Raw genomic sequence first — 24,516 nt, forward strand, 5'->3', positions numbered from 1 at the left:
GGGCAGGCCTCAGGTTGGACAGCTCAGGAGGAGCAGGAGGAGGACGTTGAGTAGCTGGTTGGTTTAGTTTATCGGTATTGTTTTGATTCGATATGGTTGTATTGGGTATTTTATTTTGAGTTATTCTAGACTTCGATTGGGTTGTATAATTATAGTTGTCGACTTTTTCCGCTGTTATCTCTGATTATTGTTAATTAAGTTAGTTGCATGCTTAGTTTTTTTGACTAGTAGGTGATTCTGGAACGGGTCACTACATTTATGGTATCAGAGCATGCGTACGATTTTGGGATATAGATTTCTGTTTTGGGATTTCCGTTGACCAATTTACTAGTTTCCCCATTCTATGTTGTAGCGATGGCTGACCACTTTGGTGATGAGAGTAGTCAGGGAAGTGTAGGTCGTTGGGGCGACCAGGACGATCGTAGACGTCATCGTGAGCATCGTCATCGTCGGGATGGTCCTAGGCGTTTTGATTTGCATCGTTTTATTCAGATGGGGCCTAAGCTTTTAGTTGGTGGTGAGACTCCCGATGATGCTGAGGATTGGTTAGAGCGCATGGAGAGTTGTTTCGTTTTGTTCATTCTCTAAGCCTGATTTCGAGGACGAAATCATTTTTAAGGGGGGGAGAATGTAGTAGCCCGAATCCCAAATTGGGTAATTAACGGATTATTGGTGATTAAGAAGGTTTAATGTGTAATTTTGACCGTGGTCATGATCGGACGGAACGAAGATGGTTCGGTAGCACCGAAGAGTTCGGAAGGTCCGAAGTGAGTTCGGTGGATCCGAACATGAGGTGTCAAGAGTCGTTGGACACGTGCATGTTCGGACGGTCCGAAGTGTGTGATCGGAGGATCCGATCATGAGCTGTCAAGAGCTGATGGACACGTAAGAGTTCGGACGTTCCGAAGAGGGTTCGGACGATCCGAACATGGCCTATAAATAGTGGTCGGATTTCCTCATTTTGACTCGCCAATTCAGAGAATTCCATAGCATTTCAGTCGTTTCTGACAGGTTCTAGTCGTGTTCCGAGATTTGGGCACTAGCGGGGAGCTGCTGGTCTTGTAGCAGAGCTGTACTCTAGTTGGGAGCTAGCGGCATCAGCGGGCTAGCGACGGACGAAGGTAAACCCTAAACCTTTGGTAATACTAGGGAGTACTGGTTTTGCTAGTTGAGCATGGTAGTATTGTTCATTGGGTATGCTTTTGATGCGTAGGCTTGTGCTAAACCTGATTAGCGGTATTGCGTAAGGCTAGGCTTGCTGTGATAGAGGTACGAAAGTACTATCCGAGATATCCTGGTTGAGTATACATTCTTATATGTGTTGCATGATTATGTGGTGCATTGATATATGTCATATGATGCATGCTATTATGTCACGTTTATTACTGCACGTTGCATTTCATGTTGAGCCGTATTCTCCTTCGAGATAGCCTTTACTGTTGAGCTGTATCTCTTTCGAGATAAGCTATATCTTGGGGCCGCTCAGCCCTGTCTTGTGGACGCATGGACACCGAGAGTACACAGTGGCCGACGGGTCGGGAGGGCTTCGGTGGTCCGGGACATTTTAGGTCCACGTCTGTCTTGTAGTGGATGCAGTGACCCAGAGGTGTACCGCGCGGCACTATCCACTTGGCGCCTCTAGACTGAGCATTGTTGAGATCCTTTTGTGACTCCTGTTTCTTGACTACCCCGGTATCATGATCATAGCATGTGCATTTCATATAGGTCTGTATACTCATACTTTTGTACTGGGCGTTCTTATCGCTCACGTCCTCGGTTTTGTTTATTCTTGGACACCCCATTCCTACGGGGCAGGCCTCAGGTTGGACAGCTCAGGAGGAGCAGGAGGAGGACGTTGAGTAGCTGGTTGGTTTAGTTTATCGGTATTGTTTTGATTCGATATGGTTGTATTGGGTATTTTATTTTGAGTTATTCTAGACTTCGATTGGGTTGTATAATTATAGTTGTCGACTTTTTCCGCTGTTATCTCTGATTATTGTTAATTAAGTTAGTTGCATGCTTAGTTTTTTTGACTAGTAGGTGATTCTGGAACGGGTCACTACAAAGAACGTAGGTAAAAACCGAAATTTCTTCATGAACTAAGCTAGATTGGAATTGTCATGCATGAATGCACTCTCCAGCATATAAAAACGTGTATGATGCAGCAAGAGATAATACAAAGCGTGCCTTATGACGTGCAAACGCAAGACGGTTGAAGAATGAAGCAACAATGCAACGCCGAATGATCTTCTAGCAAGAAAGGAGATGACCGAAGCTTTCAGCTGGAATATGAAGAAACCGAGAGGATTTTGAATGGAAAAGGGGTGAGTGTCGGCTGTGGGGGGTTACGGGAGGTTAAGGAGTGATTAGGTTTAATGATATAATAATTAAAAAGGTTAATGGCCTCTCATCTTGACAATTAAAGGTTAAAAAGAATATTTAAGCCCGATGGGCTTAAAAGTTGGCTCGCTAAATTTAAACACGCTCCGGAAAAATATTTCTTCTTGAAAAAGGTTTTGAAAATATTAGCCGAACCCTTAAAAAGTCTCCCGATTTGATAAAATTTGCGTGCCGATAAAAATTAAAATCATGCGGGTGAAAATACCCATAAAAATCCTATTTTGAAAAATACCTTTAAAACACCTTATTTTAATTAATAAAAATTAATTATTTAATAAAATAATTTTCCTGAAATTTCTCTGGTGTCCGTTCCTCTTCGATCATGAAATGCTCCTAGAAATCCTAATGCATGAATTTCATGAATTAAATCCTATCATGCATGAATCATGCATAAAGTTCATAAAAATAATTAAACACAAATTAATAAAATAAACATGCATTTAATGCTTTAAAAGAATTTAATAAAATACCAAAGAAAATTAATAATTTACATGCACGTAATTCACGTGGACTTTCAGATTTTCGGGACGTTACAAGGATAGACCGACAGGTGGGACAGATAATAGTAATGCATCGGGTCGGTGTTCAAGATTTGAAATGACTTCAAAAGGATATGAATGCATATCAACAAACGTGGCATTTTCGTCTTCATGCTCATCCTCATATGTTTCACTTGCAGTTGTATCAGGTTCAGTAAGTATTTCGGTGGCGTGAAGGTGAACATCTAATGACAACTCACATGATCTTTGTTCATCAGGTACGATAGGTGTCAACACATGACTCGGTCCACTAGGATGCACACTCGGTTAAAAATCAAAACCTGTATGATTTGTGTCAACCGAGTACCATCCTTTTGCACCAGAATCTCATCCTCATGTGGAAATCGGCCAGTTAACATTTTCTTCTACGGTGCCAGTAATATACCGATCCCATCCCCCAGTCCAATCATCCGAATTAAATCGATTTTCATCTACTGGTTTGAAAAAAGCATTAGCGGAAGTACTGGCTTCACCATTAAATCCCATCGAGTTGAACCCTTCAGTTATACATGGAATGTATGATTCAGGAACCTCAAGATGTACATTATGCTCGACAAAATCCGTTTCGATATACAATTCAATACATCGCATTTCGTTAATAGAATCCAGCATAAACTGTAAATTGTTGTCATCATTGATGTCAAGATGCACTTCTACACAATTTGACTTATCCATGTACGAATATTTTGTTGACAATTTTAAGTTAAATTTTGATTTTTCAATATTTGTCAGACGATACACTACTTTCTTCAATTCATGAAAATTAATAGATCTTGATATTCGTGTTGCCTTAAACGTTGTGGTACTATATTTTACAGTGTGATGTCCTATAATAACTTTAGCACATACGAATAAAAGCAATGGCACAGTATCCATTTCTATAAAATAAAATTCAATAGGTCACATAAAAAGGTGATAACAAATTTTTTATATTACAATTGAATAGTAAAATAATTTAAATGTACACTTTTTTAATAATAATAATAATATTTATATTAATTCTGTACAATATATAAACTGTCATATTAAATACGAATAAAATTAATAATAAAATCATACTACATTTTTTTATTTAATAAAGTAAGAACAAAAAATTATATTTATAATAATAGATTTTTATTATTTTTGTAAAATAAATCAACCATTATCTTAATTTTTTTTATAGCATGCCTAAATAAAACAACAACAATAATAATTACAATTATAATAATTATTGTTACTCTAAAATAAAAAATCTTTTTTTTATTTGTATTTTAAAAGTTAATAATAGTACATATAATAATAAAATAATAACTTTTCACAATATACTTATGAAATAAATTAATCACGCAAATTATTTTGTATACAATACGTTAAGAACAAAAATATAGAATTTATAATAATAAATTTTATGTCACTTGTACAAAATAAATTAACTGTAATACTTAATTTTTTATATGCTACTTATATAAAACAACAATATCAATAATAATTATAAATATAAGTATTATTATTATTATTTTCTAAATAAATGTTGATTAGTATTCTAAACTACAAAAATTGTATTTCTTACTTGTATTTTATAAGTCAATAATACTACAAATGATAATTTTTATAATAATAAATTTTCATAATACGCATGTCAAATACATTAATAAGAAATGAAATTAAATTTAATATTTATTTGTATTTAAATAGTAAAGAACAAAATTAACAATAATCAAAACTTCATCTATCAAAAATTAATCACAAAAAAATAATTTATCAATTTCAATCAAACTAAAAAATTTAATATGGAGTATAAGTACCTCGTATGTGGAAGAAGAAATTGATATTGAGTAATTTAAAAAATTAAGTATATTCAAAACTGAAACAAAATGTATCACTTCAATCGGTCGAAACAATTTGAAGAACACTTCAAAAAATTTCATACCAACGAAGAACGATGATAACAAATGTTCTCTATATGTTCATCGATTTTATAAGCAATTTTTCAATATTAAGACAAAAACACGCCATCTAACAGGGCGTGTTAATTGATTTGAACTGATACATCTCATCAATCTGTCACCGCAAATTATTTTGAGCTGCTCGTGACATCCCATCACTCTCCAACCACAATTCTAATTATTAATAAAAACAAAAAAACCAAAATCAAGTCACACAATCCAAGATGGCGTGACTTAATTTAATTTTTAAAAAATCAAGTCACGCCAGATGGCATGATTTTTTGATCGAAAAACTTTCACGCCATCTGCATCGGCATGATACGGTATATTATTAACCTTCTCCCACATACGTTATTTATTTAATTTCTTTTTTTTGTTTATAACAGTGAAAAAGCCCCATATATAGATGTGATAGCTATCCAATGAATTTTGACCAAAACTAATACTGTTCATCAAACATAGAAAAACTTACTGAACGAAATAAGTACTTTTATTCATTAATATACTTTTTCATATGGAGCATTATCATTATCATGTTGTATTATTAAAAATTGTTTTAATTTAATTAAAAAACTCATCTTACGTAAAAATTAATTTTTCGATTAAAAATGATTTAATAAGATTAGATAAAAAAAAATTATTACTATAATTATTAATTTATATTGTTACTAATTTTAATTTAGTAGAGAAACTAATCGTCCATTATTTTTCATCCGAAATTGAATGGGAAAATGTCACCTATGAAAACATGAAAGAGCTCTGCATTCTTTTTTCTATTCAACACACCATAAACTCAAAACTGAACCAGTTTCTACCTCGTGATTGCTAGAAATGAGGATTTAATCTTTCTAAGTGTCATCACTATATCAATCATTTTAATTCTCTCCCGTGGTGAAATGGCCAAACATTTCATTGCTAGGTCGAAAATCGACGAGAGACACTGCTCCTTTTCTGAGAAATGTTGGTTTTCTTGTTCGAGTAAACCAGCGGCAGCAATTTCGGTTACTATGTTTTCTTGTAATGCTTTATGCACCCAATCCTTTAAGCTCATTTCTTCAGTAAACATGTCTTCAGTCGGCTTCTTACTCGTAAATAGCTCCAACAATATGATGCCATAACTGTATATATCACAGCTAGTTGATACCTTCCCTTCTGATCCATACTCTGATACCAAGAATTCAAAAAAACTCATCAGTTGACGGTTTAAATAGTCATATTAAAGATGAAAATTATGGTGTTGAATGAAATAAAAAGGTTATGATCACCTGGTGCCATATAGCCGATGGTTGCCAATGTGATTGTCTGTCGAAAAGCCTCCTCTTCTCCAAAGATTTGGGCTATTCCAAAATCGCCAACATGAGCTGTCATATCTTTGTCGATCAGGATGTTACTAGGCTTTAAATCGCAATGAATGATTGGTAACAGAATCCCATGATGAAGATATTCGAGAGCTAGTGCAACATCTATTGCTATGTTCAATCTCTGTAGCAAATCCAAAGAATTATTAGAGGAATATAGCCATTTCTCAAGGCTACCATTAGGCATATACTCCAAAACCAATGCTTTGAAATCCATGTTGGTGCAACAACTTATGATACGAACTAAATTCTTGTGACGAATGCTGCTCATTACTTCACACTCAACTTCAAAGCTTTTGATGGCCCGTTCTGGTTGCACGTTGAAAACCTTCACCGCAATGTTTAAGCCATCAGTGAGTGTCCCTTCATATACTGAACCAAAGCTCCCCCTTCCGATAATGCTGACTTCACTAAAGTCTTTCGTTGCTTGTCGGAGTTCATGGTAAGAAATCCGTCTCCAAGAAATAATTGATGAGTTCTCAACTTGATTTTGTTTTTTGTTAGGTTTACGTCTTCGTAGTATCCAGATAGACAAGGACACGGCCACGATAGCTAATACAGTGGGAGCTAAGATGTATTTGACAAAGGAAACATGTTTTGAGCTATACGTATCAACATCTTCAAGGTGACAAGGTGGGACTTGCAGTCGAACATCACCGCAAAGTGCATAGTTCATTGTAAACGATTGAGCAGTAAAGTTCAAGAAAGGTCCTCCATTGGGGATTTCTCCTTCTAGTCTATTGTAGGATAGATCAAGATAACTTAGAAACATAAGTGACTCTAACGACTTTGGAATATGTCCAGAGATATTATTGTGTGAAAGATCCAAAGATACCAAGCCTCGCAAGTCTCTTGTAGACTGAGGAATACTTCCTTGAAGGTTATTGTGTGCGAAAGATAGGTTCTCCAAAGACTGCAAGAATCCAATATTGATGGGGATATCACCCGAAAATAGATTCCAAGACAAGTCGAGATTCTGCAGTGACTTCAAATTCGGGATCTCTAATGGTATGTTACCACTTAAGAAGTTAGTGGACAAGTTTAGTTCAAAAAGACCTGCAATATTCCATAAGTTTGGTATCACAGAAGTCAATCTGTTGGAGTCTAAGAACACTCTACTAAGGGCCTTTAAATCCCCAAAGCATGTTGGTATTGTGCCGTTGAGCATGTTTTCACTCAAGTACAATTCACTCAATCTGTTCAGTTGGCAAAGTTCTGTGGGTATGTGCCCTTGCAGTCTATTTTGTCTGAGAAATAACTGTTCAATTTGTGTTAATTCCCCTACAGTTTTCGGGATCAAACCAGTTAACTCATTCCCATCTAAATTTAGAGATTTGAGGCCTGTCAAGTTTCCAATTGTAGGAGGAATGGATCCCTTTATGTGGCATCCAGCTGCAACGAAAGACCAAAGAGATTTGGATAAATTCCCAAGTGAAGTTGGAAGGATGCCGTTCAATTGGTTTAATGAAAGATCCAGACTCTCAAAATAAGGACAATTGGCCAGTGAAGAGATAAATCTCAATTCTTGATTAGGATTTTCCCCGTTTAGATTATTTCCTTCAAGAAATAGCCACTTAAGAAGCCTTAAATTGCCAAAATCCGGTACCATACCCGTAAATGAGTTGTTTTCGATGCTTATTATAGTAAGCATAGAAGCATTGTTTATCGTATTTGGGATCGTTCCAGAGAGGTTGTTGCTACCTAGAGTGAGTGTTTCTAAATTTGGAAGTGAAATCCCCATATTTCTGGGAAGTTGACCTCTAAAGTGGTTGTTAGAAAGTTCCAGTTCTGTTAGCATTGAAATGTTGAAAATGGATACAGGAATGGACCCAAATAAGCCATTTGTAGACAAGTAAAGCATCTCAAGTTTAAGCTTACCGAGCTCTGAGGGTATCTCTCCTGCAAACAAAGGTAGCATAGAAAATAGACTAAAACTCGCAACAACGGAAATAGTAATAATATGAAAGAAATTAGCTTGAGAAGTACAAAACCCGTAATCTTGTTATCTCCTAAATCCAAGCTCTTGAGCTGAGTGAGGTTCCCAACTTGCTTTGGTATAGCGCCTGTGAATTTATTATTCGACAGACTTAGAATCGAAAGCTTTCTGCAACTAAGCAGGTTGGGAAAGATTTGTCCTGTCAGGCGATTTGATCCAAGTTCCAGCACCTCAAGATTCGGGAGCTGAATGTCCAATGGGAGACTTCCAGACAAGTTGTTGGAAGAAAGATCAAGCACTATCAGAGAAGATAAGTTGAAGATAACAGATGGAATTTCCCATGATATCGAGTTGTTCATCACGGTGAGCATCTCTATTCGGGAGAGGTTGCCTATCCCCACTGGAATCCCTCCTACAAGATTGTTTCCGCCTAGATATAATCTCTTGAGCATTGTCAACTCCCCAATCTCTTTTGGTATGCTTCCATTAAATTCATTAATCGACAAGGATAATATCTCCAAGGATCTACACTTGTATATGTTTGAAGGAATGACACCGGAGAGGCGGTTCAAAGATAACCCGAGTATGTATAGTTTGGACAAATTGTCACACAAGTTCATCGGAATCGTGCCTGAAAAGCTATTATTCGTGAGATATATCTTTTGGAGGGACGAAATGTTGAATATCGGATATGATATTGTTCCCGTCAATTGGTTGAAACTGAGGCCCAACATTTGCAAACTCGAAAGATTACCTATTTCTTGTGGAAGAGTTCCACGTAAAGAATTATGGGACATGTCAAATATCTCTAAGTTTGAAAGGTTGGATAAAGTAGGGACGTTACCGACAAAATTGTTTTCAAACAACTTGATTTGCTCAAGTTCTTTGAAGGTACCAAGAAACAACGGAACGATACCTGTCAAATTGTTGGCTCCTAAGTTGAACACTTTCAATCTACGCAAACCTGATAATTCTTCTGGTATTCGACCTTGGAAGCTATTAGAACTCAGGTCCAAAGATCTCAAAAACGTCAAGTTTCCAAGATGTGGGGCGATGGTGCCTTCAAGATTCCAACCATGGAGGTCCAGAGCTGTGATCCTCTGGTCAGGTCCACAGGAAACACCGACCCAGAAACAAAAAGAATCCCCATTGCTGGTCGACCAATTTCTTGCCAATACATTAGAAGGGTCTGAAATTATTCTTGATTTGAATGCGAGAAGAGATTCTTCATCTGTAGAAAAATTCAGATTTGTTCTCGCAAGTGTTACAGATATAGAACAACAGAGTACCGCGAAAAATGAAACGGCCATGGGAAATAAGAGTGTCTCCGTGATATTTTTGTCCATAATCCTGGAGATGGATACACAGGTTGATTCTTAGGTTTGGTTTGAAGATATTTTAGCGCTTTGCCAAGTTGACTGGTGATAGTTGACATGGGTTTCGTTCAAAGTCGACGATATTGACTATTACACAGTCCTCGTTGGAACCATATTATTATTATGCTATGTAATAAAATAATATTTTTTCAGTCACCATGGATCTATGTTTTCTCCTAGTGTGTGGGTTTATTCTTTGCAAATCATAGCCTAAATATTATGCATTTTATGTGTAAAATATAATAAGTTCCTTCGGGTACTTATAATGTAATTAGAATTCCCATAACAACTTAATTTTTATTCTGAAAGAAAACAATCGTCACTAATGTGAAAATTTGAATCAATTCAGTTTTATAATATAATATGCAGAATTTGTTCTCTCCGTTTAATCACCATAATTTTAAATTAAATTGATCAAGTTGTAACAACACAATAAAAGAGGAAACTTGATCGTACACTCATGCTCTTTCATCCAGATATGTTTCCTTCCACGCGATTTCTTTGTTATGCTATGAAATCTTGAAAAAAAAATACACTGTTAGGATTCAAATTAAAAGTGGTAAGAAAATATTCGAAACATTAAAAGATAGGATAAGGCCCTGACGCGGTCTGTTATAATAACCAATATATGGCCTCACCCCCTTAGAGGAGGAACAATTAGGAACTGATTAATATTGTAACGTCCCAAAAGTTTGAAGGTCCACGTCAACAACATGCATGCAAGTTATTAAATTTCTTTGGTATTTTATTAAATTGTTTTAAAGCATTAAATGCTTGTTTATTTAATTAAATGATGTTTAATTATTTTTTATGCATTTTATACATAATTCATGCATAGTAGAATTTAATTCATGAAATTTTAAAGGTTCATTCATTAAAGATTTTTAAGTTTCATTTCGCGCTCGAACGAGGAATAGAGACCGGAGAATTTTCAGGAGAAATTATTTTATTACATGGTTAATTTTTATTAATTAATATAAGGTGTTTTAAAGTTATTTTTAAGAAATGAGATTTTATTGGGTATTTTGACTCGCATGATTTTATTTTAATCGATACGTAAATTTTATCGGATCGGAGAATTTTTTGAGGGTTCGGCTAATATTTTCAAAAACTTTCCAACACGAAATATTTTTCGGGAATATGTTTGGATTTAATGGGCCTACTTTTAAGTTTATTGGACTCAAAACTCTTTTAAACTTTTTAATTAATAATTAAGGTTCATTATATTAATTATTAACTATTTAAAGTTTTACTATTTGCTACCCTACATCTATTTGATTGAATCAACCGACACCTTCCCCTCCATTATCATTTCCTTTCGGTTTCATCATATTGTTAATGGACCAATGAATCAGTTCCAGCCCTTGAAAGCAATGAAGGGAATCAGCTCGAGCCAAGAAGGAAATTAATGTGAGCTTGAGTTGGCTAAGTAAACACAAGAGTGGTTAAGAGTCTGTTAGGAGAGTAGGTTATAAGACTTACGGTAGTTAGCCCAAAGAAAAAAAACAAGTCAATATACTCTCTGTGTACTTCTTCTCCTTACTAGAGTCTCTCTGAAAATTCCTGATCACTTGAGAAGAGAGTCGGTCCATTCTATAATCTCCCTTTGTAGTATGAATAAAGTTTACTTGCTTCTGGTTTGACAGTGGATGTAGGTTATCTAGCCGAAACACTATAAATCTCTTGTTTCTTGTTAGTGCTCGATTACAATTCGATTTTGTGCATTTGGTTATCTATAATTTGTCTGAGATCAATCCTGATTGAACACATACTGGGATCATAACATAACAAATTGGTATCAGAGCTTGGTTCTAGTGGTTCAAGTAAAGATGTCAAGAATGGCAGTAACCAAGGCAGACATTGAATGGTTCGATGGCAAGACAGATTTCTCGATCTGGAGAAAGAGGATGAAAGCAATCTTGTTTCAAATGAAGGTTGCAAAGGCTCTTGAAGGATTCGATAAATTGCCATCATCCTTGAGCACCGATATAATGGAACAAGCGTACAACTCTATAATTCTGCATCTGGGCGATCGTGTTCTTCGAGAAGTAGACAAAGAATCTACTGCAGCAGGCGTTTGGCTCAAACTCGAGAAGTTATACATGAAAAACACTTTATACAATCGAATTCATCTGAAAGGAAAGCTATTCGGGTTTACAATGACATATGACGTGTCTATGGAGGATAACTTGGATGAATTCAATAAGATAATCATCTCCCTGGAAAATCTTGATATAAAGATAGAAGATGAAGACAAGGCGATCTTGGTTTTGAATTCATTGCCTAAGGCGTACTCAGTCTTTGTTGACACGATGAAATATGCTCACGATATTCTGTCCTTGGATGAAGTATATGCTGCACTTAGGGCCAAAGAGATGACTGGGAGGGCTGTGAAGGAACAAGGTGATGGAGAAGCATTGGTGACAAGAGGAAGACAAGAAAGGAGGGAAGACAAGAAAGGAGGGATTACAATAACAGTAAAAGAAAGGGAAGAAGCAGGTCCAAATCTCGTGCTCATTTAAAATGTTTCATCTGCCATAAAGAAGGACACTTCAAAAGAGAATGTCCTGAAAGGAAGAAGAAAGGGAAAACGAAAAAGGAAGATTCAGCAGACGAAGCCATGATATCAGATGCCTACGAAAATTCAGAAGTGCTTGCTGTTACACATGATCGAGTAGAAAATGATTGGATTCTGGACTCGGGGTGTACTTTTCATATGACCCCAAAAAGAGAGTGGTTTCAAACCTTCAAAGAATTTGATGGGGGAAGAGTGATTATGGGAAATGATGCTGAATGTTCAGTAACTGGAATTGGCTCCATAACGCTCAAAATGGAGGATGGCTCATCCAAAACCCTGTCAGAAGTGAGATATGTGTCTGGCTTGAAGAGAAACCTGATATCACTTGGAATCCTCGATGCGAAGGGATACTCATACAGGGCTGAGGGTGGGATCCTAAAAATAACATCAAGAGCATTGGTGATAATGAAAGGAATCAAAAGGAATGGCTTATACATCCTACAATGAAACACCCTACCTCCAGTCAGCGGTTTACTTACTGAAACAAAAGAAGATATGACAAGACTATGGCATTTGAGGCTAGGACATATTAGCCAAAGAGGTATTGATGAATTAAACAAGCAAGGTGCTTTTGGCAAAGATTGTTTTCACAAAATGGAATTCTGTGAACATTGTGTTCTAGGTAAACAAACAAGGGTGAAGTTCAATACTGCTAACCACAACACTCAAGGTACGGTAGATTATATTCATTCAGACATCTGGGGACCTGCTTCAGTAAAGACATTAGGTGGAGCCAGTTATTTCATCACCTTTGTGGATGATTACTCTAGAAATGTGTGGGTATATGTGATGAAACACAAAAGTGAAGCATTTACAACATTTAGGCAGTGGAAGTGCTTGATTGAAAATCAAACTGGAAAGAAGATCAAGAGACTTAGGACTGATAATGGACTAGAGTATCTAAGTGAAGAATTTTCTGAATTTTGCAGAAACTCTAGAATTGTTAGACACAAGACAGTGAGACACACCCCTCAACAAACGGTGTGGCAGAGAGGATAAATCGAACCATCCTTGAAAAGGTTAGGTGCATGTTGAACTTTGCAAAACTCAACAAGCATTTTTGGGGAGAGGCTGTGGCAACTGCAGTGCATATTATCAACATGTCACCTTCCACAGCTCTAGAGTTTAAAGAACCTGATGAGATATGGACAAGTAGACCAGTGGATTACACAAATCTCAGAATTTTTGGGTCTCCAGCTTATGTCCATGTAAATGAGGGAAAATTGGAACCTAGATCAAAGAAATGCGTGTTTCTAGGTTACCCGGCTGGTGTCAAAGGGTATCGGTGTTGGTTGAAGGATGGAAACAACTCTCTATAGTTGATGCACAACCTCATACTCCCGTCTTTCTTCTTAACGAAAAGTACTGGAGCTCCCCAGGGGGACACACTCGATCGAATTTGCCTTTTATCTAGCAATTCTTGGAGTTGTTCCTTCAGCTCCTTGAGTTCGGCTGGTGCCATTCTGTAAGGTGCTTTAGAGATTGGCGCAGCACCGGGAATCAGTTTGATCTCAAACTCCACTTTGCGGTCCGGAACAGTCCCTGAGAGTTCTTCTGGAAAAACATCTGGGAATTCTCTCGCTATCAGGATGTCTTCCAGATTCAGTTCGAATTCTTCTTTTATTTCACTGACCATAGCTAGGTAGATGTCCTCTCTTGATTTCATGGCATTCCAGGCTTGAGCTGCGGAAAGTAGCAACTTCCGTTCCTTGGATTTACCATGAAACACGACTTCCTTCTGCTCTGCGGTTAGGAGTTTAACTCTCTTCCCTTTACAATCTACTATTGCACTATTTCTTGCTAACCAATTCATTCCTAAGATTACGTCGAAATCGACCATGATCAACTGTATCAAATCGTCGCTAAAAGTATGGTCACTAATACTGATTTTACAATCTCTGTAAATCTCGTCCGTTTCAACGGCTCTATTAGTAGGTGTGGCTATTCGGAAAGGTACAGTTAGTTTATCAGGCTTACTTCCTAACTTCTTAGCAAACCTCTTAAACATAAAGGAATGTGTAGCACCACAGTCAAATAATGCGTAGGCAGGTACTGATTGAATTAGAATGGTACCTGACATGACTTCAGTTGCGTCGTCAGCCTCTTCCTGAGTCATGGCAAAGACCCTGGCATTAGGTTTGTCTTCTTTTTGTTTACTAGGGCCTACTCCTGCATTTGGCCCAGTTCCTCTGTTCGGCCCTGCTGGTAGGTTGGCGGCGGTAGGGCACTCTTCAATTCTGTGCCCCGATTTTCCACATCCAAAGCATACACCGCTGGCCCTTCGGCATTCCTCGGAGTGCTTGAAGCCACATGTTGAGCATGGCTTGAGTCCTTGATGGTTATTGGCGCGGAATTTCCCTGAGGGAGGTCCACCTGACTGATTGGGCCTCTTGAACACTGGTTTTCCCTGGGAAGGCTGGCTGACAGGGGGTCGCTTGTTCATGTTTTCCCCTTCTCTTCGACGAATATCAGCTTCGGCTCGGATAGCCGCACCCATTAGTTCTGAAAAAAGTTGGCAGGTTGGTAGACTGCTAGAGCAGATTGAATCCTGCTATTCAACCCCTTCTTGAAACGATGCAATTTCAGAACTTTGTCCGCCATAATCGCTGGAGCATATGATCCAAGGGCATTGAACTGAGAGGTATCTTCCACTACAGACATATCTGGAGCCTGATTGAAATTTTCCAACTCACTTAGCTTCTGCAGTCTGACTTCTGCCGGGTAGTACTGTTTCAGAAATATTTCTCAGAAGATTCGCCATGTGATTGGTCCAGCAGCGGTCATGGCTGGCGAGACTGCTTCCCACCATTTAGCTGCCTTGTCTTTCAGGAAGGGCACTATCACGTCCAATTTTAGTGTATCTGGGACTTCCAACAGTCTCAACTGAGTTTCCACGCATTTGAGCCAGCTCTGGCTAACTTCGGGGTCGGCAGCGCCACTGAAAGTTGGGCACCTGTCCTTGCGCAGTGATTCATAATGAAACTTGACTCCGTGCTGTGGTGGAGGTGGTGGTGGTTGATTGGCATTCAGGTTCACTAACCCTTGGAGTGTTGTCTCCACGATCGTGGCTATAGCCATCAAGTCTGCTTGATTAAGGCTGAACTGAGGTGGAGGTACGTTTCCTTCTTCGTTGGCATTGTTGTTGTTGTTGCCGTTGTTGTTAGCATAGCGGGGGTTGCGGTTTTGTCTTGGTGGTCTACCAGCCATTTCCTACAAGTGAAATGCTTCTAAGAATTTGTTGTATATATAACAAGATTGAATAGAGAATTTATGCTGGAACAACTGAAGTTAATAAGTACGCATAACTTGAATATACATGAACAACTGAGATTAATAAATAATCATAATTTTATTAATTTTTTGAATGTAAAGAAAAAACTAAATGAGCAAAGCGTACTGAATGGAAATAAATCATACTGACTGAAATAAAATAGCAACAATGGAAAGATAAACTCCTAGTAATAGGGAAAGGTAACTAAGAAACTCTAATCATCTATCTCTCCATCTCCTATGGCAACTATAGGCTCGTCGATCTCTATCGGTTCCTCTTCTTCCGGCTCCTCCTCTTGCAGTAGCTCCACCATGTGGGTGAGCTGGGCATTCTCTGCATTAAGCTGGGCCACCTGTGTCTTCCACCCCTGAACATCTGCCTCTGCCTCGTCCAACAGATCTATGGTACTCTGGTGGCGTAGTTCGTACCCCTTCTTATTCTCCTTGATCTTGTTCTTCAGTGCTTCACCCTGTTGAGTCAGCTGATGGTTCACTTTGGCAATGCAGCTTATAGCCTCACTTAGATTTTCGAGTCTCTTTGTGCTCCTGTCATTCAGCTGTTTTTCTTCCACCAATTCTTTGCGATAGCGCTCCACATCCTCTCGCAACTTTCCATTTTGATATTTGCACTGTTCTATGACATCCTGAGGTCCATGTTGTCACTCCTAACTAGTTCACCTTGATAGATCGACTGGTTAAGGCGGACTTGAACCTCTTCTTTCTCAGCAGCTAAGGTTTTGACCTCACTCCTCCTCTCACTCAATCTGGCTCTAAGTCGTTGAATCTGACGGGACTGATAGTGAAGGGCAAGCTCATTCAGACGAATGGCAGCTTGGGCACGGTTGTGGGGTCGCATAGGGGTAGATGGAGCCATTTCCTGAAATCATAAAATGGAAATGCTCAGAATCCGAAATAGACAGTATATAACAAGTGAGAATATGCAATATATATGAAATTTTCGAAATTTAAATAAATATATTTTTTTTTCAAAAAATGGAAAGTTTGGAATTTGACATATGTGTTCGAAACATATGTCGAGAGGATTCCGGAACAATTGACGGAATCGAATTCGGAATTTCCTACGAGAAGTTATAGGGTCTACGAATATTTCCTAAAACGGCAAAAACGACGTTTCGGAGGCCTAAACGAAGGATTTTCGCGATTTCAGCCTGGTGCTCACGACTTTAGGGTGGTGAGCCTCGCTCGTTGGGCCGTTTCGGAGGGGGTAGCATCGGCCTCGAGTCAAAATTCATCCGAAAATTTTTCGGCTTTTTTTTTTTTGAAAATCGATTTTTTTTCCACTCGGATTATGAACCTGGCGGCTCTGATACCACTTAAATGTCATGCCCCGAAACTCGGGATTGACACCGGCGTTGTTTAACAATCACACAATCGAAACAATAAGCCTTTCGTAGCACAGTATAAACCGAACCAGTTTATATATCATAATTTCAATGAAATAACATTGTCTTTACAAAACTGAAATAATTAAGACGACAAAGTTTTTAATGCGAAAACATAAATCTAATTAATAATAACGTAAAGATAATCGATTTCCTTGCATTCACCATCCCCAAAACTGCTCGGATTCTTCTTCCTCAATCTGTTCTTCGGACTTATCTGGGAAAGGTTGTAAAGGGGTGAGTATTTGGGGAATACTCAGCAAGTGGGGAAAAATTGAGCACAATAAAGACAACATACATAAATTTCGAATCATAAATCATGAGTTCATACGTACTTCATAACACATGCATAAACTTTGACCCAGCACTGCGACTCATCTACTTTCTACGGTTTACTGACGTCAGTCCCTAATTTTTACTCCTCTAAGGGGGCGAGGCCGCATAGCGGTTATGTCTCCCACTGCGTAAGGGTACGTCGTGGTTGGGATTCCCTCCCGTATACAGTCGACTCCTCACAGTACTTTTGAAATCGTATGACAATACAAGAAAAGAGTAGAAAGAAGATTGTACTCGACTATTTATTTTTCTTGAAAAAAATCGAAAACATGCATACCCAAATCCGAAATTTTAAAGTTTAAAAATAAGCCCACTTACAGTATTTGGTTGCTAAAGAACGTGAATGCTCGTCTCAGAAATAGGGTCGCTTCTTGCTCCTTCTTCGGACAGAATTTCGGCTTAATTTCTTGGACAATTTTCGGGCAGAGTTTGGCTAGGGAGTTGCTGAAATTTTCGGATCTTTCAGCTCTGAATTTTCGAAAATTTGGGTGGCTTGAGGAGTGGGAGTGATGGCATATTTATAGGTGAAGGGAGGATGCTAGACAAGGTAGCCAAATTATGTCCAAAATTGGCTTCAATCTCTCAATATTGGCTCAAAGTCCCTTGCTAAATTTCGAAAATTTGCTTCCCTAAGTTGTGAGATTTCTTGATCTAATAGCCCTTGATTTATCTTGAAAATATGGTGGCTAGATCCAACGGTCTTGGTGCAAGGATTTGATGATTCCCTTCCAAGTTAACCAAGCATCTAATCCTCACAAATTTTGGCATTTATCCTAAGGAAATTTTCGAAATTCCTATGTAATATTATACCTTAATTCTTTAATTTGTGAAGGATATCCCAATCTTGTCAAAATCCCCTCAATATTTCGAAAATATGCCTCCTAAATTCGAAAATATACATGCCCTTTTTGTAGGTATCCTTGACTTGATAAAAGATTTTTCAGAAATTAATTTCCCCAGGGTGCATATCTTGTTTTTATATAAAATATAAAAGAGTGAGTCTCACGTGAGACCGTCTCACGGATCATAATCTGTGAGACGGGTCAACCCTACCCATATTCACAATAAAATGTAATACTTTTAGCATAAAAAGTGATACTTTTATATGGATGACCCAAATAAGAGATCCGTCTCACAAATAAGATCCGTGAGACCGTCTCACACAAGTTTTTGCCAATATAAAATTAAATCCTAAAATTTCCTTACAACTATTAATTGCATGGCTTAAAAAAAATCGGATCTTACAATTTCATTAATCATTTCCTTTGAAACCGATAAAAAAAATTTACGTTGATTTCATATTTGAGCCATTATTATTTCATATGTCTTGCAAACATGTTAGAAACTTTCACGCATGTAGGAAATGGCCAAAAGAACTCATCGCAACAACCCACTGGAGCAATCATGTGGCAACCATTTCAAGAAGCCTTATGTGAACATGCAAAATACTCGGAATATATGTGCACAAGAGTGAAGAGCATTATCTCGGTGGTATGAATAATATTGTTCTTATCTTCGTTATTATACAAAGTAAAGTTCCTCATTACAGAATATTGACTTTCCTTAATTATTATCTACACAATAGGTACAAAATATTCTCAAATAATCTTGTACAATTAACTTATTATGTTTCCCTTTTCTCCAAACTCTCCCTCAAGTTGGTGCAAATATAATGATCATGCACAACTTGCTGGTGAATTTTTCAAACTTTGGTTGAAATTTTCCTTTAGTTGAACATTCTGAATTTTGTTTCTCAGACGTAACATAAGGCATAAATATCACCCCACTTTCTAAATTTTCCTTGATGAAATGTCTATAAATCTCAATATGCTTGGTTATGTTGTGTTGGACTGGATTATTTGCCATGCTAATAGTTGAATTGTTGTCACATAACAATTCTATAGGCTTTTCTACTTCTAGCTTCAATTCTTCAAGGAAAATCTTGAGCCATAGTACGTAATTCACACACTCCATTAAACATAGCTCTTAGTTCAACTTCAGCATTGCTCCTTGCTACAACATTTTTTTACTCCTCCAAGTGACTAGGTTTCCCCACAAAGAAATACAGTACTCTGAATTTGATCTTCTGTCTGTGGTTGATCCAGTCCAATCATCATCTGTAAATCCCTCTATACTTCTATTATCACTATTATTGCATAGTAATCATTTCCCATGGTGTTCTTTAAGTATCTCAAGATTTTGTAGACATCTTCCAAGTGTTCCTCATAAGGAAAGTGCATGAATTGGCTCACCATACTCAGCACGAAGGCAATACCTTTGTGATAAAGATAAATTAAATTTTCCATCAGTCATTGATATCTCCTTGTATCAACAGGAGTTTCTTTAATCACAAATTTGGGTATATAGAAGTATCACTAGGTCTGCATCCATTCATCACAGTTTCTTTAAGTAGATTCAAGATATACTTTTTATGTGAGACATATATTCCATTTCTCGATCTGGAAAAAATCAATTCCCAGGAAATAATGCAAGGGACCCAAGTCATTGACCTCAAACTCTTATGTAAGACATACTTTCAGTCTTGTTTGTTCAATACTATTTCTTCAAAATTGTCATCAACATACACAATTAGGACAACCTCCTTTTCATCCTTGGTATTTTTCACACACACTATGTGAACTGATTGTCCTTCAAGTACTATAGCCTTGCTTTTTTTACCAATCTGGAAAATGTTTCAAACCATGCTTGTGGGACTGTTATAGTCCATAAAGTAACTTTTTAAATTTTCAAATTATCTCTCCAAATTGCTCCTCAAAACCAAGGGGAGCATATTCAAGTACACTTCCTCTGCCAAATTCCCATTGAGAAAAGTATTTTTCACATCTAATTGGTGTAGGTGCCAATCCAAGTTCGCTGCTATTCCAAATGTATTCAGCTTTTTCACATGAGCAAAAGTTTTTTGATAATCAATAACATATGTTTGAGTGAATTCCTTTGCAACAAGTCTGGTTTTATATCGCTCCAGGGACCCATTAGAGTCAAGCTTCACGTTGAATACCCATTTTCTGCCTATTGTTTTCTTTCCTCTTGGCAATAATACTATCTCTCATATTTTATTCTTTTTATGGCATGCATTTCCTCGAGAACAGCCTCCGTCCAATTTTGCACAAATAGAGCCTCATACATAGACTTAGGAACTTCCACACTGTGTAACTGGGAGATGAGCTGAAATAGGACTTATAAATATTATTGTAGGATAAATGATTATATAATGGATGTTGAGTACACGATCTAGTGCCCTTTATATGAATGGTGGGGAGATCTAGAGATGGCTCAGATTCATTACCCATGCTTGAAAGAGTTGTGACATCAGATTTTTTTCTCGATTCTGACTCATGGTCGTGTGTCATCATTGGATCTTTCCTGCTCTGAGGTTGTAATATCTCGCATAGACTTGACCAAACAGGCGTTCACTGTCATTTTTCTGTTGCATTTTCACTATCACTAGTGGAAGCTAACTCTGGTGTTGTTGCTAATGTCTCTAGGCTCATTTGTATGACATCAGAAGGGCTCTTATTAAGAGAATCAAAGCCAGGAAACGAGTCTTTAAGTATATTCTACCCCTTAAGAGGAGTAAAATAGGCATGAGACTCAAATAAAGTTGTGTCCATTGACACGAAAAGATTATTTGTTCAAGGATTAAAGCATTTATATCCCTTCTTGGTAGAATAATATCCGAAAAAACACATTTCAATTTCAGTGGATCCAATTTTATCATAGGTCAAGGCCACATCTTACATGCATGTATTCATGAGCTTCTTGTTAGTAGTATACATCACTATACGAGTTTGAGCATTGTACAACTCTTGTATGTGCATATGAATGTCAGTAGCATTTATTATTTTCACAAACTTTCTCTACAGTTTATCTATATAGATGCGAGCATATAACAATAAACTTGCAGATCATGGTTCAACGGTGTGGGCGCGATTGAGTGCATGAGTTTTTCTTGTGATTACTTTAGGTTAGTTTAGGATTAAATAAATCTCTAATAATTCATTTAAGAGTTAGTCTCATGTAAGACCGTCTCACGGATTATAATCTGTGAGACGGGTCAACCCTACCCATATTCATAATAAAAAGTAATACTCTTAGCATAAAAAGTAATACTTTTTCATGAGTGACCCAAATAAGAGATCTGTCTCACAAATACAGTCCTTGAGACCGTCTCACACAAGTTTTTGCTTTCATTTAAACATTAGTTAGGTAATCAAATTAACCAACAACTTTTATTTAAAATTTAAATACCATGATCAGGATAAATTCCAATATAAAATATTAAGTTTTCAAAAATTGCCATTTAAAATACTAAAAATCTTAAATTCAACTTAAATACTAATTATATAAATTAATTAAGGAATATAAATCATTATAAAATATTTCAAAACAAGTTCAAGGATTAAATCCTTAATTTTCAGAAATTTACATTTTAAACGCTTAAAATCTTTTAAATCTTCTAGTAGATTAAATTAGAATTTAAAATGTTAAAGTTCACAAATCATTTAAAATAAATAATTTCTTGGCTTAAAATAAAAATATAACATTTAATCTTAGCACATTAGTCGACTCCGATCTCCTTTTTCTGACATCGAATATTCGTCTGAAAAGCTAAAACTCGCGAAAATATTTTAAATTGCATAAAATAAACATATAAACCTTTAAAATAATTTAATTGTGTAGCATGCACCTTTTAAATCATTAATTAATTAATTAAATTAATAATTATGCATGAGTTTTACGTGTATTGATTTTTTAACACTATAAAATATAATATTTTCATTATATTTACATGGCAAATTGTAATACAATTATAAGCGGTGGGAACAGACCATAAATCAAACTTAAATTGATAATTTCAAATATTTAAAAATAACAATGTAAAATATCTTAACATGCACCTAACAGTTTGATCATAACTCTCGATTATCTTTCTATCATATAATATCACATATTATATAAAACATAATATCATCACTTAAATCACGTATCTTGTAAATTTATCATTAACGGTCATAAATAAAAATAAACTAATAAATTAAATAAACACTTATATTTATTATCCAATAAATTTCTTAAAATTCTTTGTGAAACACCTTTCATCCGTAAATAATAAAAAGCATATTTCAATTATTTGTTTCATAAGAAATTACATAATTTTATCAACACTTTATTTTACTGAGTACATTAGTCAAATTTTCGAGAAATATCAACTTAACACAAAATATTTTAAAAAAAGAAAAATCGCATTGTGGCCCAAACAATTCCGACCCATGGGCCAAGGCCACCCAAGACCATCTCGGGCACCTAGCCTGTGGGCCAACCGCTGCCCGAATTTCTCGGGCATCCCTTGATTCGTGTAGGGTACTAATTTTTTTTTAATAAAAAATCATTTGGGAAATTGCTGTTGTGTGCATGCGCTGCCCGGAACTGTATCGAGCAGCTGAACATAAAACTTTTTTTAATTTAGAAAACCTTTTGGGCAATCTCAACTGCCTCCAGCAAACGCGTGCCCCAAAGCTTTTTATTATAATTTCAAAATCTAATTTGATGGCTTGCTATTTTTAGAATTCTTCAGCGGTTAGTAACAAAAATTCTCAACATAATTTAAATAATAAACAACGAATCATATGATACAAGAACCAAGGTTCTGATATCATTGTTTAAGTACCGTTTCCTTGCACCCCAGACGTCGCATGTTTAAATTTTTAAAGAAATTTTTGTTTTTAACAATCAAAATATTTTTGGGTGTCGTATGATTCATGCATATGATGTTTATTATTATTTTTCCGTTCTAAGACATTGTACAACAAACTATGTCAGGATTAGCATAGAAAATCTGTTGGAATATTTCATGTTCACAATCTTGATTTTAATATTAACAAAACTTGTTATTTCATGTTTGCAATCTTGATTTACATTAGTGCGCAGGTAGCTGGAACTGATCAGGATTCGAACTGATAAGTTAAGCGAGGTAAAATTGAAGCTATCGAGACGTTAACTGAAAAGATCAACTGATCAACCAAACTGAATCAGTTCAACTGACATATCAAAGAACAGTTTAACTGACTGTCCAGCTGATGGATGATTCAGCAGAAGATCTTTAGAAGCCCGGCCAACTGATGAAGAGTTCAACTGATGAAGAACCCAAGCTGACCAGTTCAACTGAAAGAGTGAATCGCTTCAACTGACGAGTCAACTGATTTCACCAGCCCAACTGAGGATCAGTTCAGATGACCAGTTAGGAACATTAGTCATTTAATTGCAGATCAAGACAAGCTTATCTTAGTGTTTTCTAGCTACGCACAAAGATACAAACTTCTGTATGATCAAAGGTACAATAATGGACGTTGCAAGCAAAGATTAAAGCTGAGAGATTCCTGAAGGCATGTCAGAAAAGTCAAGACACATATACCAAGGAACGAATTCAAAGCTGCAATGATCACATGTAATGAGTCTTGAAGTACGGTCTCAATGCCTCTATATATACAAGCTCAAGATCATCAGCAGAGAGAGAGAGAGAGAGAGAGCACATACTAGAGTGTGTGAAGATAAAAAAAAAGGTCACACCAATTTACTTATCAGCCTACAAGAAGCATTTTGCCCAGAGGGAGTACTCAGACATATCAGCTTAGTTTAGAAGAATATTTCCCTCAGTGTGTGAGAATACTTTCGGGTAGTTTTCAGATATCAGTCCTCACACACACACACACACACCACCACCACTCAAATACAGTCTTGCACAAAGACAATAAACTTGTGTATTTAGTCTTTCTCACATAGACGTTTAACAAGTGTTGACTGGAAGGTGCTAAATTCAGTCTAGTCTAGGAGTTCAGTTAGACAGTGGGTAAGTCCTAAGCTGGGTGGGATATTACACTTGCTGTAATTAATCAAAGTCTCCTAGTGAATCCTACCCGAAGTGGTAGAAGGGGTGACGTAGGAGCAGTTGAAGTCTCCGAACATCCATAAACATATCTTGTGTATTTAATTGTTTAACTATTATTTTCAAACTGATTTAACCAGTAAGAGCATGTGTCAGTTCAGTTCTCACCATAACTAAATTGATGAATGCAAAAACTAATATACCGTTTTTCAGTTATTCAGTTACACAGGATATACAAAATATACCAGTGTTTCTTAAGGAATGATTATTTTGAGTTTTTTCCGCTTGGTTCTATTCCAAACTCGATCTAATTCATCTATGTATAAATTCTTAGAACACGAGCTATTGCAGCTCTTGGAGAATATTTTGTTTGAAGCACCTCAAGGTGCTCTTGGTATCAGAGCTAGCTGTTCTAAGAAGGACATTTGAAAACTGATATTTTTAAATATGTTTCAAAATGTTATTTGAAATGGATTTCAAAATCTTCT

General features: G+C 36.7%; 2 protein-coding genes across 3 annotated transcripts; both read right to left on the minus strand.

The window, feature by feature from the left end:
* Nucleotides 1-5,611: 5,611 nt before the first annotated feature.
* On the minus strand, nucleotides 5,612-9,566 carry LOC140837404 (uncharacterized). 2 transcript variants are annotated; one of them, XM_073203541.1, is made up of 4 exons: nucleotides 9,078-9,566; nucleotides 8,217-8,573; nucleotides 6,133-8,124; nucleotides 5,612-6,031 (listed from the first exon to the last, which is right to left on the minus strand). In XM_073203541.1, the coding sequence occupies exons 1-4, from the start codon at nucleotides 9,505-9,507 to the stop codon at nucleotides 5,679-5,681; spliced, it is 3,132 nt and encodes a 1,043-aa protein (XP_073059642.1). In that variant the 5' UTR covers nucleotides 9,508-9,566; the 3' UTR covers nucleotides 5,612-5,678. The 2 variants fall into 2 exon arrangements, with proteins under 2 accessions (XP_073059642.1, XP_073059641.1); XM_073203540.1 differs by having other exon boundaries at nucleotides 8,217-9,564.
* A 3,807-nt stretch (nucleotides 9,567-13,373) lies between these two features.
* Nucleotides 13,374-14,612, minus strand: LOC140835847 (uncharacterized). The gene has a single exon (XM_073201257.1). It carries the CDS (start codon nucleotides 14,610-14,612, stop codon nucleotides 13,374-13,376), a length of 1,239 nt encoding a protein of 412 aa, XP_073057358.1.
* Between the last annotated feature and the right edge of the window lie 9,904 nt (nucleotides 14,613-24,516).

This window comes from Primulina eburnea, chromosome 7 (assembly GCF_022965805.1).
Source record: "Primulina eburnea isolate SZY01 chromosome 7, ASM2296580v1, whole genome shotgun sequence".
In the NCBI taxonomy this organism is placed as follows: domain Eukaryota; kingdom Viridiplantae; phylum Streptophyta; class Magnoliopsida; order Lamiales; family Gesneriaceae; genus Primulina; species Primulina eburnea.

Bases quoted from the DNA above. Each gene is read 5' to 3' on its own strand.
- LOC140835847 (XM_073201257.1), bottom strand. From the start codon at position 14,612: ATGGGTGCGGCTATCCGAGCCGAAGCTGATATTCGTCGAAGAGAAGGG.
- LOC140837404 (XM_073203540.1), bottom strand. From the start codon at position 9,507: ATGGACAAAAATATCACGGAGACACTCTTATTTCCCATGGCCGTTTCA. The intron at 8,125-8,216 runs GTTTTGTACTTC...CTTTGTTTGCAG, and splicing joins AGGAGATAACAAGATTACGG to GAGAGATACCCTCAGAGCTC. The intron at 6,032-6,132 runs GTGATCATAACC...TCTTGGTATCAG, and splicing joins CATCGGCTATATGGCACCAG to AGTATGGATCAGAAGGGAAG.